This window comes from Leguminivora glycinivorella, chromosome 22, assembly GCF_023078275.1.
Source record: "Leguminivora glycinivorella isolate SPB_JAAS2020 chromosome 22, LegGlyc_1.1, whole genome shotgun sequence".
NCBI lineage: Eukaryota > Metazoa > Arthropoda > Insecta > Lepidoptera > Tortricidae > Leguminivora > Leguminivora glycinivorella.
In genome coordinates this window covers 6,654,794-6,674,294 of record NC_062992.1, presented here as the reverse complement: position 1 = coordinate 6,674,294, position 19,501 = coordinate 6,654,794, and the positions used below count along the sequence as shown (strand labels likewise).

At 37.6% G+C, this 19,501-nt stretch overlaps 1 protein-coding gene across 1 annotated transcript in view; it reads right to left on the bottom strand.

Annotated features, from left to right (window-relative positions):
• The window catches only part of LOC125237749, a 214,418-nt gene extending 196,051 nt beyond the window's left edge, over positions 1-18,367 (bottom strand). Inside the window, 1 exon segment of the mRNA XM_048144922.1 lies at positions 18,321-18,367. Within this exon segment, the coding sequence (XP_048000879.1) occupies positions 18,321-18,364 (44 nt within the window). The 5' untranslated portion in view covers positions 18,365-18,367.
• Positions 18,368-19,501: the final 1,134 nt, after the last annotated feature.

Genomic DNA, 19,501 nt, shown 5'->3' with positions numbered 1-19,501 from the left:
TGCGTAATTCAAGAAGTTTTTATAAGTATTACCTATTTCAAAAAAAATGTTTAATTCAAAACAAAGAGGATGAAGTATTATATCTAGTTACTGTCAAAGTAAAATGTGTAATCACAGTGCATAGACTGCCATCTCTCGACACTAGCTTAAAATTTTAAACCTTAGGTTTGACAATTTGGCCCATATTCTTAGCTTGATATGTGTTAAAATGTCAAATATTAATATTAGCGCCATCTAGCCGAGCGTCCCCCAAAGGTCTAACGGCATCTACTAGGCCACCGTACCTTTTCCTATATGGTTCTGAGGTACGTTTTTTTCTTAGACTGTAGCTATCGATACGGAGTTACGTATGTCTTTGATTCAAAATTAAAACAGAAGCATACAGGGATTAAAAGCCCTGTGTAGCATAATTCGTTCCAAATTATCTCATAAATTTGGATAAAACTCGTAATTAAGATTGCAAAACATGAATCGACCGAGTCAAAAATATGTATCAATCAAAGCCATTGCATTTCCGAATCCAAACATTACCGTATTTAATTATTTCGACCACAGTTTTAAAAGCTTAAAAGCCTTAATTATTACATCAAACCTCACCTTTTTGCTGTAAAAAATGAAACCTTATTCATAACAAAAATACGTCTTAAGTTTCGATCAGAAACTTTGTTCTCCGCGGTAGGTATTTTAACTGTACACGAATAAAAAAATTGCAACGATTGGTAATTTTTCACAGCCTTATCCCACTCTAAATTAACCTTTATTTTGTACACTATAAAGAGTTTTTTATCTTGTTTAAGATCGAGAAATGTTCATTAGTAAGATTATTAGCAGAATATTTATTTTAATGGTGTGTACGCATTTTTCGATTGTGTAGATTTGTTTCTGACCACTTCGGAAAACCACCCATGATGTTTTTTTAACGGGATGAACATTTTTTGTAAAATTGATTAAATTATCCAAGCATATTCGCGCTATTCCATTTTTGGAGAGTGCAGATTGACAGTGTCTGTGACGCAAATGTGTAAAATGTAGCTATTTAACCATATTACTTAAGAACAAACATAATATGCTCCCTTATTAATAATAATAATAACGGTGCCCATAAGGGCAATGAAGTCTATTATTATTATTACAATTTATTTCATGCGAATCGACTTACATAGATTACAAGTTTCCAAACTCACTTTTTAAGTTTTTAGTTGAGTTTAGCGCGGTCAAAACTTACTCGCACTACTTTTGTCCAAATATTTCCACACGTTTGTCACCACTTACCTGCAAAAAAGTACATTCATTTAATTATCGATATCAGTCAACGACCTCAAAACACAAATTGCCTAATAAAAGCTTATGTAACAGTTACCTACATACTGAAATCAACACATTGACCACTAACGGGCCTTCTGATCTATGTAATAAAGTTTATATATGATCAATAAAATTGACAGTTTACAAGTTGACAGTACAGTCAACCAATTGGAACCCTAGCACGGGAAGCATGGTCGCGCGATAGACGATAAAATATCAGGCCGTCCCTATCGCATTTACAAATAGTGCGATAGGGACGGCCTGCTATTTTATTGTCTATCGCGCGACCATGCTTCCCGTGTAGGCCACTGTAGAACTATGTCATAGTGACGTTATAAATCAGACTGTAAGAATTCTCTTACTGCTTGTCATTTTGACATGGTTGTAGAGTGGCCTAGGGTTCCAATTGACTGTACAGTCACCATCAGATATATCGGAGCGGTCAAGGTGGTCAAAAATATCTGGACACGCACTCTAAATACACTCTCGCTTGTATTTCCAAATGGGGTAAGCAGAACATAAGCTAAGGCAGAACAAGGCTGAAAGAAAACGGAATGTTGATATTACAATGACAGGTTGAACCCATATCTCACAGTCGACTTCTACAACACTTACAGGAGGAAAGGGATGGTGAAATTCTTAACCTGCCCCCCACATGGGACAGGCACTCAAATGCTTTTGAAAACACACACACGTTATATGCCTTCAAAATAAAGAGATTCAGATGTTATGACCACTTTGGCCGCTCACATACATTTTTGATAGTTGGCTAGCCGAATGGCTTTGCCCCCTTTTAAAACAAATAACTTTTTTTTTTTTGCTTCGCCAGACGCCGACAGAAATGCAGTCTAGCTCTGTCGCGCTAATACGCAAGAGCGATAGATATAGCTACGAAAGAGTTATTATCAAAGAGCGGAATTCTTCATAGCAAAAATCAAACTGTCAAAGGGATTGACCTAACTGTTTTATCGACTTATCGATGTTACGGAATAATATCGCATTAGGTATCCATAATCAATGTTGAAATAATAATGACTTTTTTCTTTTGCTACAGGGAAGATGAAGAAAACATATTAAGTACAAATTTAGATTTCGACTATGTTATTTTGAATGAAGATTACCTACTTTTAGCAATGTTTGTTTTTAATTTTTCATGATAAGTTTCGTATAGAAATTCTAAAATAAAAGTATTTTCCGTTTTATTCTTTGCTATTATACTAAAATACAGTGGCGGTCAGCTAATTAGGGACATCGTTAATTTGTTCGTATGTATATCCAAAAGCCTGAGATCATTACTTTAACTTTGTTTCGTTAAGTGACAAATATTTATCGATAAGTCGATAAAACAGTTAGGTCAATGCCTTTGACAGTTCGATTTTTATCGTGAGCGTCTGTGCATTCGGCTACGAATCCTGTTGTACAAAATATCACTGTCAATGGGCTCTATTTCGTCGTAATAAGATTCACAAATGGTAAAAGTGTGGATATGACTGGTTACGTAATATGTAAGAGTGTTTAATTATTTAAAGTGTACTAATGAGTTTGGCAAACGAGGATAAGTGCTTAGCACGTCGCGCGGTGGCCTGCTAATCTTATTTAGCTCCGAGCGGACATCAACTTAAGTTTTTTTTTTTGTCCCTAAACTTTATACAAGTTAGTACCATACTATCTTTTTATTACTTTTTCTACAAAACTTCCTAGCTTTGAGTGATTCTAGTATTTCCTACATATATTCCTTCCTTTTATCCGGTCTTGGCGGGGGGGTGGGGGGGGGGGCACAGATTATGTAAACTGTAGATAGTATTCATTTTATTGGTATAATAGGGCTTTGGGTTTAGGTACGAGTAATATACTCTAAAAGAGTACGTATCCGAATGGCACAAACACTCACAAAACGAGACGCTGGTAGATCTATCTCTATCACTCTTGCATATTGGCGCGACAGAGCCAGACTACCATTCGCGTTTCGTTTTCGCTTCGCGTCGCAGAAATGCCATTCGGTTACGGCACCAGGTACTGGACTGGATCGACTGATGGATATAGAATGGTGACTGCGAGTACGGAACCCTAAAAAGTAATACGTTCGCAAGTAAAGGTAGATTTAGAATAAATTTAAAAGTGGAAAATGTCTGCCTTGGAGAAATTTAACACTCTTACGGTAGATGTCGCTACGGGTCCCATTGACCTTAGTGGTGGAAAATTTGGCTGGCTTGGTTGAAGTCTTGGTGGCTCAGTTGGCAGAGCGCTGGAGTATCGATGCAGATGCCGTTAGTTCAAGTTTCACCCAAGGCAGACATTTTGCACTTTTAAATTTATTCTAAGCCTAGTGGCATCGATTGCAGACGCTTCTGCTACTCAGAAGTTAAAAATAAAGGTAGATTACCTAAAACAAATTTTATGTTCAAGAAACATCCAAATTAAACTCAAAACTTGGTAATGTTAGTCATTAGCGGAGTTCACACAATTTCCATTACATCATAGAAAACGCGGTTTGCACGCGAAACTTAATATTTCACACGTTTTCCTCCTCATCTAAAAAAAGAGTAAGTATTTAACCCTCCATATGTATTTACTACATTTTAGCAACTGATGAGGTTATACGTAACCGAGTTACATTAGCAAACATCTCATCTGTAGTTATTACTTTGCATTTTTGTTTTTAACGTAAAACCGCAAAAAGTAGCTGTGTAATAACAAATTTAAATGGTATTTTCAAAATAACGCAACGGAAATTTTTATTCATATAACTGCATTACTGTTTTGTCGTATTTTTCATCTTAATGTCTGTAAATATTATGAATACATCGTTTGATTGCATGCTGGGCAATATTGTAGACTGATCTTTAACTTTTTTCATATTTTACCTACGGTCAGACGGGCCATTTTTTTTCAAAGTTTTCCATGCCACTTTTTTTTTTTAGTAACATGGGTTCTTTTTACGCGATTCATACTCCGAATCGCGAGATCTTTCGATCCGTATAGAAGAAAAAAAAATCCACGATTTCCATACGTTTTTCAAACTTTCCATTCCGTTACCGCCATACAAAATGTATGAAAAAATGGTGACGTAATGGGAAAAAAACCTTGGGACATTTTTTTCTTCTATTAGGATTGAAAGAGCTCGCGATTCTGAGTGGAAACTACATAAAAATTTCCAAAACCAAAAAAAGAGGGAGACAACTTTCCTTGCAAAAAATCATTTTATTTCAATATTTTACATACATACATACATACAATCACGCCTGTAAAACCAAAAAAAAGCTTCAGTGCCAGGGAGACAACTTTAAAAAATAATGGCCAAACAAAAAATCAATTCATTTCAATATTTTAATACATAATTATGTTTAAAGATTTTAAATTTTAGTCAATTTAGTAGTAATTTTCAGTAAATAAATTTATATTAATAGTACAAGACAGTCTAATTTAAAACATAGGCACTCACAAAAATAGCATAGGATTCAAGTAAAAGGAAAAAACAAAAATGTCAGTGTTAATTGAGCAAAAAGGAACCAAAATCATTCTAAGAAAGAAGTCCACGTCACGTCAGTAATTTGACAAAACAGTCATAACCATAAACAATTTCAAGATCATTCGCCAATTACAATCAATTCTGTATCAGTCACATTTTCTAAGGAAATATGTGTAATTTCGTACCAATAAATGGTCTAAGTCTTACAATAATTTTGCTAGACTTACGACGTTTTTCATATGATGATTTCCCTTTAACATACGTAAGTGCCAACAGTTCTATGAAACTTTGTATGAAAAGACGTCATAACTATGTCTATAAACAATACAAATCAAAACCACAAGAAGGATGTCATGTTATGAATCAAACTTGGCCATATTGTAATTTTTGGCAGTATAAGATCAGCACTAGTTCTTGTTTTTCTCAAGAATTTAAGATTGTATTATAATTAAAAAAATAAGCTTAGAAATTCCTGAGTAACACAGCTAATATTTATGGTACATATTTTGTTACCGATACCAAAGACATATTAAATATATAACAGTTTAAATTAGATTTATATTTTTAGTAAAACATTTCGGTATAACAAACGTAAGGTAATCGCGGAAGTCCAAAAGTCACAGAATGTCAAGGATTCAATGAATGTGTGAAGATAACAATTATCTCCTTAGAATTCAGTTCAGTAAATTCTTCCTCATAGTTATATTCGGTTCGGTTGGTTCGAGTTATAATTATATGTTTACCTCTAATGAAGCAGCATTGAAAGGCGTATAATGAAGTATTTTCAACATTTCCGAAATATAGCAGTAGGTAGTTTTATAATTGAAGTGGTACGTAAAAAGATACGGCGAAAAATAAAGAACAAAGTTTTTTAAAAATTAAAATTTTGAAAAAACCCCCGACCGCGACATAGTGGACCGATTTTCATGAAGCACGAGTAAGAACACTCCCAACTTTCAATAATAAAAAACTAAACCTAAATCGGTTCATCCGTTCGGGAGCTACGATGCCACAGACAGACACACACACAGACAGACACGTCAAACTTATAAAACCCCGTCGTTTTTGCGTCGGGGGTTAAAAATAATGTAAACACCAAACATCCCATCATGACGACCCGAATTAATTCAAACAATTTCCTAATTAAATTTTTGCAACGTTTCATCAATAATTAGCGACAAAGCCAATTAATATCGCAACGGAAGACGCAAAACAAAAATTGCAAAGACTTGGAACGGCTGAAGGTTGCGTAATTTTAATGCGACAAATTGCATTAGATTCTGTTTCTGTCCGCTTTCTACAACTGTAGGTCTGAACTGGGGGACCTGTTGGGTAAATCATATTGCTATCGTTATTACTTTCAGGAGTGACTTTTGATCAATTTACAAGATGTGGTGATAGGGTGAAAGGACTGTGACCTTTCATAACTGTGTTTGATGGTCAGAATGTGTGTCTTTAAGACATTAATTGTACTGTACATAATGTTTTTTTTTGGTGGTTTTCCGTAAAAAAAAGAACCACCTGGATTATTGCTTTTTATTAAACTCAGAATTTTCTTCTGTAAGTCTTTCGAGAAATCAACAAATGATAAATAAGTTTTTCGCAAAAAAAAAACATTTTTGGCACAAGTTTTTATCGCCGACTGTATTTTCTTTCAACACTCATCTACTGCTTTTCGAGACGTGTCTAAAAACCCCATACTCGATGGGAATACGAAATTTCATAACAGTTTTTATATAGCCACTTTTTTGTTCCATCATCAGATAAAAAATAAATAATAAATAAAAATGGTTTATTCATTAACTTCAGAACTTAACAATATACATGATGGTGTCTCTTTTTAAGTATACAAGATACCTGTGTCAAGAGACACCGCTCTTCCTTACTGGGTTGCTAACTAACGATAACAAACATAAGTTATTAAAAGTAAACAAGAAAATAACATTTTGATTTGAAAATTAAAAATTAATTAGTGTAACAATCTAACATTACAGAGATCATGCATAGTAATTAAAAGAAGAAAGCACTAGGTTAGTTTTAAGAGCCACTCGGGAGTGAGCGCGCGCGCGTTGTGTGTGTGTGTGTGTGTGTGTGTGTGTGTGTGTGTGTGTGTGTGTGTGTGTGTGTGTGTGTGTGTGTGTGTGTGTGTGTGTGTGTGTGTGTGTGTGTGTGTGTGTGTGTGTGTGAGAGAGAGAGAGTGTGTGTGTGCGTGTGAGAGAAAGAGTGCGTGAAGTATATGTTAACATGCGAGTAAAAATTGTATAAATAATTAAATATTCAGTTTCGATAGGAGCTAGATGATTTTAACTAACAAGTCTTCTATCTCTGCATAGGTTTTAGTTTTAAGCCAGTTTAGTGTTTTATTTTTACATTCTTTATAAGAAAAGGGGTACAGGTCAGTGTCATTATCCAAATGATTATATAATTTAGCAGATAGGGCGATATACTGCCTCCTAGCAAAAGCAGACTTTGTTATTGGAGTGGGGATAACATAACGTTTCTTTTTCCTTGTGGACCTGGTTAACGTATCCACTTTACAATATTTAGTACTTTTGTGTCTTCGAAGAGTCACATTCCACACATACAGTTTTCTCACCGATAGAAGGTCACTAATTTCGTACAGCTTGTCGGTAGGGAACCTGTATGGTTTAAGGTACATGACCTTGAGCAACGCTCGTTGAGCTCTCTCTAATTGGAGAAATTTGGTTTTAGTGGCTCCACCCCAGATTGAGATGCAATATGTAAGAACAGATTGCGCTAAACAAGTATAAATTTGATTGAGAAGAGTTTTGGTCGCAATGTGTCTTAGATTTTTAAAAGTCCATATAAGCTTACGAGTACGTGACATGATCAGTTCTGTGTGTGCATGCCATGTTAGTCGCTGGTCTATCATAATGCCCAGGTACTTAACAACATCAACTTTAGTGATAGGTGAGCAAGAAGAGCAGTTAGTTTGACTTAAGTCATTACAGTTGTGGATCCTGATTGTGTACATATGGGGTGGTTGTGTTCTTATATATTTTGAAAAACATATATAGTTTGATTTGTCGGTGTTTAGGGTGAGAAGATTTGACTGGAGCCAGCGGGAAATTTTGGCTAGTCCGAGTTCCGCAACTCTACGTACTTCATCCCAGGTATCTCCATAAAAAACAACCGCTGTGTCATCAGCATAAGCAATAATAGACCCTTGATCGATGTGCAGATTACAAAGTTCATTCATGTATATTAGAAAGAGCGTGGGCCCTAATACACTGCCCTGTGGAACTCCGTAGGTTAAATCACATTCATCACTTACATGTTTGTCTATTTTAACTCTCTGCTTGCGATTCCCGAGATAGTCTTTTAATAACAAAAGTGGAGTTCCTCTGATGCCAATCAATTCCAATGTCTTTATAAGAGTGGGTACAGATACCGTGTCGAAGGCCTTTTTCAAGTCAAGAAACGCAGTGAGACACTTTTTATTTTTATCAACAGTTTCAACTATTTTAGAGGTTAGAGATATGATCGCATCTTCGGTAGAGCAACCTTTTCTAAAACCGAATTGATTAGGAGCTAAAATATTGTACTTGTTTATATAGTTTATAAGTCTAGTGTTAATAAGTTTTTCTAGAATTTTTGATAAAGCCGGTAATACAGAAATTGGCCTATAGTTCGACACTAAGTTTCTGTTCCCACTCTTATAAACAGGAGTTATGATGGCTTGCTTCAGAGGGTCAGGAAATATGCCATATTTAAAACATATATTTGCTAAGTGTGTGATGATGGGGACCATGATAGCACTGGCAAGCTTTAGGTATTTAGTGGGGATGTTATCCCAGCCAGGGGCGCTATTTGATTTAAGGTTGGAGATGATGAGATAAACCTCATTGGGATTGGTGTCAAAAAGTACAAAGGAATTAACATTAGTACTTATGTGGTTGGCGTGATTATTTGTTATAGAGTAGTTACTATTGGATTTGATAGATTCGGCTAGTGATTTACCGACGTCTGAAAAATATTGATTAATAGAATTAATAGATGACTGAGGAGAAGTTGCACAACTATCAAGCAATTGCAGACTGTCATTTTTGGTTTGTTTTCTGTGAGTAATTTTATTTATTTCTTTCCACAGATTCCTTGAATTTTTACTTGCTTTATTTAAATTATCTTTGTCGTACTTGCGTTTAAGTTTTTTAATTAAGCCATTGCAATGATTTCTATACCTCCTGTACGTAATTTGTAGTGTGACATTGTCTGGGTCTAGGCGCAGTTTCCTTTGCATATTATTCCTATTCCGGATGCATCGTAGGATTCCCAATGTAATCCACGGCTTAATAATACGATTTTTGCGCGGAACTAAGGTCGTAGTTGTATTTATTTCGAGGCATTGTTTCAATTTGCTAATGATGGCATCAGTAAGACTATTCGGGTTATTAATGTTTAATAAGAAAGCTAGGTTCTCTTTCGATAGGCTAGCCACAGCATTTTCGAGATTAGTGATCGTTCTAATCTTAGGTGTTGGTAAAGGCATCCGATAACTGCCCGAGATCAGCTCTATGATACTATAATATTGCATTGTCACGTGATTTACATATGTCTGCAAAACCGGAAATCGGGAAGTGAGTCAAATTTTACTTGCAAGAAAATACAGACAGATAACGGGACAGCTAAAAGTAAATAAAAACTTGTAAAATATAAGAAATAGATACTTAATTGTTGTTTTTTTAACCAAAAGTTATGTTATATAAACCAACTGAACAAAAAAGGACTTTACCATCCACATCTGTTCTTACTACTCGTATTTTTTCTAAAAAACGTGGCTACACGTAATTTTTCCAAGAAACGTCAACGCAATACCGATCACGATTTATCATTGACAATCGGTCAATTGTACGATTTGTACGTGACAGCGGCGCCAAGAAATTAAAATTAGGTAACCTTTATGAAATCTAGCTTTATGGGGCATTGGGTTTCGATTGGTTTCACAAAAAACTCAGTTATTGGATGACCTTTGCTATTAGATAAGGTTGAAAACTTTTTAGTTGAAACTACAGATCTGTGACCTTTGACCTGATTTGCGAGTAAAAAATAAGTTTTTGTGAAATATTTGAATGCCGAGACAAACGAGTATTTTTGTCAATTGAAACAGAATAATATATTCATTTTAACCCTTAAACGCATGACTTTGACAAAGATTCAAATTTGAATTTTGACATGCTGTCAATAGAGTCAAAAATGTATGATGCATATACATCACTATGCATTTAAGGGTTAATAAATAAATAGGTAAATAAATAAATATTATAGGACATTCTTACACAGATTGACTGAGGCCCACGGTAAGCTCAAGAAGGCTTGTGTTGTGGGTACTCAGACAACGATATATATAATATATAATAAATACTTATATACATAGAAAACATCCATGACTCAGGAACAAATATCTGTGCTCATCACACAAATAAATGCCCTTACCGGGATTCGAACCCGGGACCGCGGCGCAGCAGGCAGGGTCACTACCGACTGCGCCAGACCGGTCGTCGTAATATACATATTATAGTAATAGTTATTGGATATGAATGTAATGTTAGGACACGCAACTTTGCCTACCCTACCTAACATTACCTGGCTCGAAAAATAGTGATTCTTTACCGAATAACCGTTCCAATGGTGGTCACTGTCCTATCACTCAAGAATTAGATTTAGACAGCAAACACCTGTCTATAATGTGAAGAACTACTATTTTCGAGTCAGGCAATGTTAGAAAGAGTGGGCAAAGTTATAATATAATTTATTGAAATTAATTTTCATAGAGTACGTAGTCTGAATCTGTAAATATTTTTTGATAAATACTTTTGGTTGCTAAATTGTCCCTTGTTACAATATTTAATGCATGTTAATTATAATAAAAGAAGTGGCACGCCGAGTTTCTTGCCGGTCCCATAGTGGATACCCCCCCCCTCCCAACTGAGGAGGGACATAAAATCTTGTCGAGGCTGACTGAGGCGTAGGGTTAGAGCCGGCGTAGCTTTCATTGACGGTATGCGCCGTCTCGCTCACACACTGCTTTGTCTCGCGAATTTAGTTGTTAACCGTGAAATAGACTCGTTTCAAGGGAAAAGGAACCTAGTTAGAAGGAATTTTAATTTTTTTGCGGATCGGCCGCAGGAAGTTACAATTAAATGGAAACGAAATCGTTTCATAATTACTGCAATTACTGCGTTACTGCAGCTAATGAAGACTGTTCTTCACTGTCGGGTATCAATGCGACATCACACGTGGTTGGTGGTGGGTGGTGGTGGATTTGGATTTCTTTCAACCCCTTTTTGCCAAGAGTGGCACTGAAACTTAGTAGTGCATGTGCTCTGCCTATCCCTTTATGGGACACAGGCGAGATTATATGTATGTATGTATCATACGTCACATACGTGGTTTACCATCATCATCACATCATCAACATTTTTGCACTAGCCTGGCATTTTGCCACTGCCCATGGCAGAACCAATCTCAAAATTTGGCGTTGGCTGTAGTGACATTAATTGCCTCACTGACAATTCCATTTCATTCTATGAAATGTATGGGCTTAGGCTTAAAACACTAGATGGCGCTGTTTTGCAGCCTGGAAGTGGCCAAAATCATATTTTCCCCAAATATTTTGCATGTTTTTATTTTTTTACAAGAACAAATGACATAGTTCTTTATTTTAATATCAGGGGCCCATTTCTCGAAGCTACAAGTTACAATTTACAAGCGGTTGTCAATGTCTAATATGACAAGTTGGAAAGAGACTTCCGCTTGTAACTTGTAACTTTCAGTTTTGAGAAATGGGCCCCAGGAATTCAGGATATCATGTCAATACACATTTTGAAAAAAAAAATGTAATAATAGGCATTATCAATGTAGTTATAATAGGTGGCGCTAAAAAATGGAGGTACGATTCCTAGTATGAAGATTGTAAATCCATACTAATATTATTAATGGGAAAGTGTGTGTGTCTGTTTGTTTGTCCGTCTTTCACGGCAAAACGGAGCGACGAATTGACGCGATTTTTTAAGTGCAGATAGTAAAAAAAAAAAAAAAAATCTGTTTATTTCTAAGAAACGTACATGCATTTATTACATACTTAACTGCTAATCTTAAATTGAAAAGATTATTTGAGTTAAGGAGTCTAGTTACATATGAATTGTCTTGGGTCCGGAACCGGCTCTGCCGATGTCAGCTGACGTCACGAAAGGAGTCATTGAGAAGATAAAAGAGATGGAAGCACAAAGAGACTGGGAAAAAGAGACCAGTTGTAGACAAATGAAGATGATGATAGAAGGTAGAGACCAAAGGAGAACTAGGTATCTTTTGAAACTAGGTAAGAATAGTCTAAGAATGTTGACCGGCATCGTAACGGGACACAACACTCTCAACAGACATATGAAGTTAATAGGTATCAGTAGCGACGAATCCTGTCCACATTGTGGTAAGGAGGAGACTAGCTTGCACTTACTAGCAGAGTGTATCATGTATGCGGCACCGCGATATGATACATTCGGCAGAGACAATTTGAGAGAAGATGAACTCAAGGATGTCGAACTTAAAGATGTCCTTCTGTTCTGCAGGAAAACAAGAAGACTTGAGGAGAGAAGTGTGGGAGGGCAGCCGGGACAGTAACCTGCAGCTCCAACTCCAGGGAATTGGGCTGAATGAACGCACCAGCGATCGACAGCCCGCCTGTATCCGGCCAGGCGTCCCTACACTACATCTACATCTACATATGAATTGTTATTTATTTTATTTATACATAATTAAGTTTTTTCGTTTTTAATAGTTGAAGGGATGGAGAGTGACATAGGCTACTTTTTGTCTCTTTCTAACGCGAGCGAAGCCGCGGGCAACAGCTAGTCCTATATAAATAATCCTTGATTTAAACATTTGACAATTGTTACCTATTTATTACACGGCGATTTTTACTATAATACTGTTGTTGTATTTTCTACCTTACAAAGATATCAATAAAAGAAAGTAGGTACTATCAGGTCAAAAGTGCATGGAGAAAATATGAATGAATTCATTAATAAATTCGCCATGCACTTTTGCAGCTGATAGTACATAATGTACATATCTTAAAACCGAAATAAATTACACATATGAAAGAAAAAGTGACCAAGTCCTCTGGTGCCTGAGGCTGGAATTGAACCAGCGTACTTTCCAATCGCGGGAAATGCCTCTTTATCCGCTCGGCCACCCAGGTCACAGCTGTCGAGGTCGAAATTATCTCTCATATGAGTAATCTATACAAGGATGAAATGAAATGAAATGAAATGAAATGAAATGAAATGAAATATTTATTTAACATAAAGATTTACAGACAATTAGTTCTATGGTCCCACACTAGGCGAAGCCTGTCCCGTGGAAACCAAGCAATTACGGATTAACAGGCCATGCGGCTTAGGTTTGAAACAATGCAAACAAAAAGTACCTATTCTAATTAATTTTAAAACTATTCTAGTTAATATTAAACTAGTATTAAACTATTTAACTTAAATTACATTGCAGTACCTATGTAACTACGCGTATGTGAAGTGCAGAAAGGGGAATGAATGTGTGTGTGTGTGTGTGTGTGTGTGTGTGTGTGTGTGTGTGTGTGTGTGTGTGTGTGTGTGTGTGTGTGTGTGTGTGTGTGTGTGTGCGTTGTGCGAGCGTTGTGTGTGAGTTTGTGTGTATGTTAATATGCATATATGTGTGTAAAAAGCGTCCAAGCCAAGATATTACGATATTACATGAAGTATTGATTCGGTTTTATCGTAATCCCAAGTTAACAGAAGAACTTGCAATTTCTTTTTAGCCTCTAGGACGGTGCAGCTTCCAATCTCAATATCTTTGACGAGTTGGTTGTAAATAAAAGGCAGAAGGAAGTTAGGGAATTGCTTAGCAAAAGTGGTTTTAACTGCAGCGGTGGGAACTTTAAAAATTCTCTTCGACAACATCTCCTCATACGACGAGAGGTTGATTGTGGTCTTATGTACGCGCATGGCGGCCCGCAACAAGAACAACCCTCTAACGCTGAGGACCTGGGCGTCTCTGTACAAGTCCACAGTTGGATACCTGCGGGGTTTACGCAAGGACACCTTTAGGACAGCTCTTTGAGCCCTTTCAAGTATCAAAAGAGTTGTCTTTGCGATCCCTCCCCATACAAGAATACAGTAGTTTATGACAGATTGGCACAAGGCAAAATATACTGTTTTTAAGAGGTGTCCACTGGTAGCGTCTCGGAGTAGTTTCATTGTATAAATTAGTTTGCGAACTCGTGCTGCTGTGAGACATACATGCTTTTTGAAATTTAAGTTTTCGTCCAACACTACTCCGAGATACTTAATTGAGCTCGTTTTGTATATCTTGCCACAGCTACACATATGATCAGTGGAGCGACAATCATTATTATGTATTTTTAGATACGTAATTGAGGAAGGGGGCATAGATCGAGCGGTTTTGTGAAAACATATAAACTGAGTTTTTCCAGTATTTAAGGTTAGAAGGTTTTGACTCAACCATGCAGATATATTTCTGAGACCAGAAGTGGCTATATCGTGGACGTTTTCCCAAGACTGACCATGAAAAATTATAGCGGTGTCGTCTGCATAGCACAGGATATTGCCACTTTTAAGGTGCACCGATGTTATATCGTTTATGTAAGCCAAAAAGAGGGTGGGACCAAGTATACTTCCCTGTGGGACTCCAAATGAAACCCGTTCTTTTTGGCTATGAAGTCTATTGATACTGACACACTGGTCCCTGTCGCTTAAGTAGCTCTGAAACCATTTAAGAGCACAACCTCGTATTCCGAGGGATTCCAACTTACGAAGCAAGATGGGAAGAGAGACCGTATCAAAAGCCTTGGCGAGGTCCAGGAAGACGCCGATACAGTTTTGGCCCTCATCCAAATGGGAGACGACCGTCTCAGTCAAACGTGTAACGGCGTCCTCCGTGGACCTCCCTTGCCTAAAACCGTATTGCTGATCAGAGATAAGATTATGTTTTTCTAGAAATTTTATTAATCTTTTATTAATTATACGTTCTAGTAACTTAGAGTAAGCTTGGAGAAGAGAAATGGGTCGGTAATTACTGGGTATATCCTTGGGTCCACCTTTATGGATTGGGATAACAGTAGCTGTTTTCCAATTTTGCGGAAACATACCCGTGGATATACTGAGATTAAAAATTGCAGCTAAAGGTTCAGATATGACGCTACCAATTTCCTTAAGGAGTCTATTATTTATACCGTCCATTCCAGGGGAGCTAGTGGTGTCTAGGGCTTGAATGAGGCTGTAGACTTCATGTTGGTTAGTGCCCTCAATGAAAAAGGACGAGGATGGGCTGCGAGAAGAACTAATACTGAAATTTGAGGCAAGAGTTTCCTGGGTTACGTTTGTTTTAGATAAAATAGATCCCGCAAGACTTGAGCCCACAGTTGAAAAATATGCGTTACAGTAATCGAGAGATTCTTCTACAGATGACTTAGTTCTCAATAGATCGTCGGCTGAAGTCCTTTTTTTAGTTCTGTGAGTGATTCGCTTAATTGTATCCCAGAGTTTTTTAGGTGCATGTTTGTTTTGAGCTAACTCCTTATTATCGAATTCAAATTTTAACCTTCTAACAAGGCGGGTATAAAAGTTTCTGTACCGGGTGTAAATACGCCTTTTTAGTTCATTATTGGGGTCCTTTCGGTATTGTGCGTGTAATGCGTCTCTGTGCCTAGAACACTTGATGAGCCCGGGTGTCATCCAAGGGTGAATAGAGAACTTGGATCGGCTTACTTTGACGGTTTTCGAATATTTCGCTAAAGTGTTAGAAATGATGGTGGAGAATGAATTCACAGCGTTGTCTAGATTATTATCGTTCAGTATAGATGACCAGTCAACAGTTTGCAGTTCTGACTTTATAGATTCATAATCAATTATATTTTTCACACGGGTGGGTTTTTCTTTTAAATGAAATTCAACGGAAAGACCTGCCATAGTAATGTCGTGATCAGTTAAATCAGCCGTACAGATAATAGATTCAGTTTGGATATTAGCTGGTGTGAATAAGTGATCCAGGCATGTTTTTCCATGGGTGGCTTTATCAATGCTAGGAAAGAGTCCATGTTCAGACAGAACATTTAAGTAATCCAAAACGTGGGAGTCAGAAGATGCTTCGCTCAGGATATCCAGATTAATATCACCGGCGAATACAAGGCAAGGTGAAGAGCCAATATCTTTAAGTATTGCGTCAAGTGACGAAATAAAACGGTCAGGATTTTTGAAGCTAGGGGATCTGTATGCAGCTATTACTTTAAAACAATTTGGGACCTCTACCATAATACAATTTGCCTCTTCGATGTCTAGCTCCGAAAACAGTGGTGACCATTTATCCCTAACGTAGATCGCAACACCTCCCGATTTGTTTATATATTTTTTTGAGTAGAATGACGTATACCCTTGAATAACTCCCGGAACCGAATACTCATTCAACCAGCATTCACTCAAAACAATAACATCGAAGTCTATTTTCATCCTTTGTTGCATAATCGTGAAGTTAACAAAGTTTTTTTGGATGCTTCTAATGTTTAAACTTAATATTTTCATATTATATTTGGAAATTATATACGAACAATTTTCCAAAGTCGTTATATTGTGGCAACTGCTCGTAAAAGAATTATCAATATTGTTTAAAAGACCTAGGGTATCCAGGGGTATAAATTTGGGAAAAAAGTTTTTTTACATAACAGGATGGTTAATATTGCCACTTTTAAAAATAGATTTAATTTGCTTACACCGTTTGAAAATTGTGCGATAGTGTTAGTATTAATTTTGGTTTTTATAATAAAATTCAGCAAGCTATGTTGTGAAAAAGTGTGTAAGTAAATGTGTTGGTGATTTGAGTGTAGCGCAGTATAGGTGTTTAACGTAAAAAACAAATAATTATAAAACTGTAGGTTATACAAAAATGAGAGACTATTTACAAGGAAAGCCAATTTGAGTAGTGACCGGTAAGTAATGTCATAGAAAAGCCAGTTAGGATGAGTCGGGGTGCGGTGGATTTGCCGTGCGGAGGAGGCCGTTGAGGTCGTCATCACAGTTGATTCGTATGGCGGGGCTACCAGCATTTGCGTCTTTCTTTCTAATGAATATGGTTCCGTGATTGACCCAGCAGTATTTATATCCATGGTCGGACGCGAATGTTCTAGCGTTACGAAATAACCGCCGACCCTCGGCGGTGAGTCTTTCATTCACGTAGACCGTACGATCGGACCCCAGGTCACCTACTATATCTTTGCTTTTTACGGAGCGGCGGGCCCTCGCCTGTTTCAAAAACTCGTCCCGTTTAACTCGCCGAGTGAAAGATACTACTAAAGGGCGTCGCAGGGGGGTTTCGTTATCCTGGTCATCAATATTTTGGGGTCTAAGTTTAGGCCCTACCCTTGTCACGTAGCTGAGGTCCGAATCGTGTAGTTCAACGCCAATCTTCACGGCTGCGGTCATAGCTAAATGATAGGGATTTTCACCCGGGGTCTCTTCAAGGCCAGAGATCTCTAACTCATTCCTCAGGTGGCTCTGAGCTTCGGTTGTTATTCTTTGTTGCATGCTAGCGATGGTGGCCTTGAGAAGCGCATTTTCCTTTTCCAGAGTATCTAGCGAGCTAATCCGCTGCTCGTAACTCGCCAGCTTTGAGTTTAGTTCGTCTAGACGGGTTGTTAAGTCTACTCGCAGTCCCGCAATGGTCTCATGGAGTCGGCTCATTTCCGAAGAAAGAGATTGAAGAGGGTCCATAGGCGTGACAACGTCGTCATCAGCAGGGGTCACAGTCTGGGGGATCTTTTTTCGTTGCGTAATGTTGTCCGTCATTGGTCGGACTGGAGTATGTGTGTTGTCCCCACCCTTTCTCGTCCTAGCTGCACAATTGGGACAGATCCATGATTTAATTTCGTCTGTTTTTAATAACTTCTCGGCTTTGACACATGCCGCGTGAAACGTATTCTTACATGTTTTTGAAGTACATGTCACCGCCGCTTCTCCTTTTAAGATGTTTTGGTGGCAACCGCAACACTGCATGATTCCCGTACCAAGCGCTCAAACGACAGTATAGCGACAGCTATCACGCTCCCGGCGCGATCGTGGTACAGGGGGGAGTCGCACAAACCGGGCAGCGCGCACGGATGACTCACCGCGCCAGCGAGCGAAGCTAGCAGTATCTACCGGCGTGGTTGAAGAAATATTAAAACACAGATTTTGTCCTTAAATTACAGGTTTACCGTCTGATTTAACACTTAAAACACAGAGTACACACCGTTAACTGTAAGTTGTGATATTTTTGTAAGTAAAAGACTCGTATAAGTAATTTTAAATTAATGACATAGACAGATACGTAAACGATGCTTGTCTCGCGCCGGCCGCGCGCGGGGGGAAGAGATTATCCGATCCGATATCGGATGTCGGAAGGATTTCAATAGAATAAATCCAAGATGGCGCCTGTAATGTATGGGATATTAGGCCGACATCCGATATCGGATCGGATAATGTGAAAACGCACTAACACTTACGGCACTCTCAAGGGCAGCATTCGCTTGGTGTACCCCTTACCCATCCGCTTTAGATAAAATTTGTTATAATTAATATGCAGTTTGAGACACAAGAAAGGGCGTAAGATTTCATCAATCATTATCATTTCACGCAGAGCATCAACACGTGAGTTTTTGTAAAATTTCTATAAAAAATACCGAATAAACATTTTTTTAGGCAGTCTAAGTCAATATTTTTGCAATAAATTCAACAGCCCGCGTAGCCATTGATGTAAGTATTTTCGGAAGTCGTTCAACACAAGGTCTTCAGAACTAGAACATTGTGAGAAACAAAAATCGCGGTCGTTTCGTTCTGTAGACCTCGTTCCCCATAACCGACGGCGGTAAAGAAGGTAATGTTCTTCAGATCACTTCTTAAGCTAGACGGTGCATTTCGTCACTACTTTAAAAAAAACTTGTATCTTCGTCTGTCAAATAAAAAGAAAATTGTAGTATGTATGGAATGCATATAGACTTACTGCGTTTTAGCTTTGAGGAGCAGCGTGAGATACGAGATTTTTTCAAAGTAGTGACTATTTCATGACTAGCGCTTCAAACATGAATAAATAAATAAATTGAAATTCAATTAATGTCATCATCATTCCCTTGCCTTTTTCCCATTATTTGGGGTCGGCGTGAAATTGAATTAATGTGAGAGTAAAATCACACCTCAGCCCGATTGGCACTATATTTTATTTTTTTCCGATAACACTCACATACATTATACAGTAGACTTGTGTAGGACATGTACTAATAGTACAAAACACACGATTCCCTGCACTGTACTAGACCAAACTACTCCCAAATGATTCTGCTCTCTAGTACATTTAGTACACTCACAGCGAGCAGCGAGTTGGGAGCGATCTTTTCAGTGAACGAGCAGACACAACTCTATTAATGTCAAACCGTGGAAACTGTTTTGTGGGACACTGTACTTGTATAAGCTGTATACACTTAAGTTAATAAATAAATAATAAAATAAAATAAAAAATAAAATTATACAGACCTACGTAACTACCACATTATTTTGTACGGAAGCTCTAGTTTCTAGTAATACTGTTATGCGGTATCTAGTCGACAAAGCAGAGCTTCCTATGAACAACCTTCGCGACGTGTCGTTGCCCAACTCGGTAATTACACGACAAACAATAAGTTTTGAAACG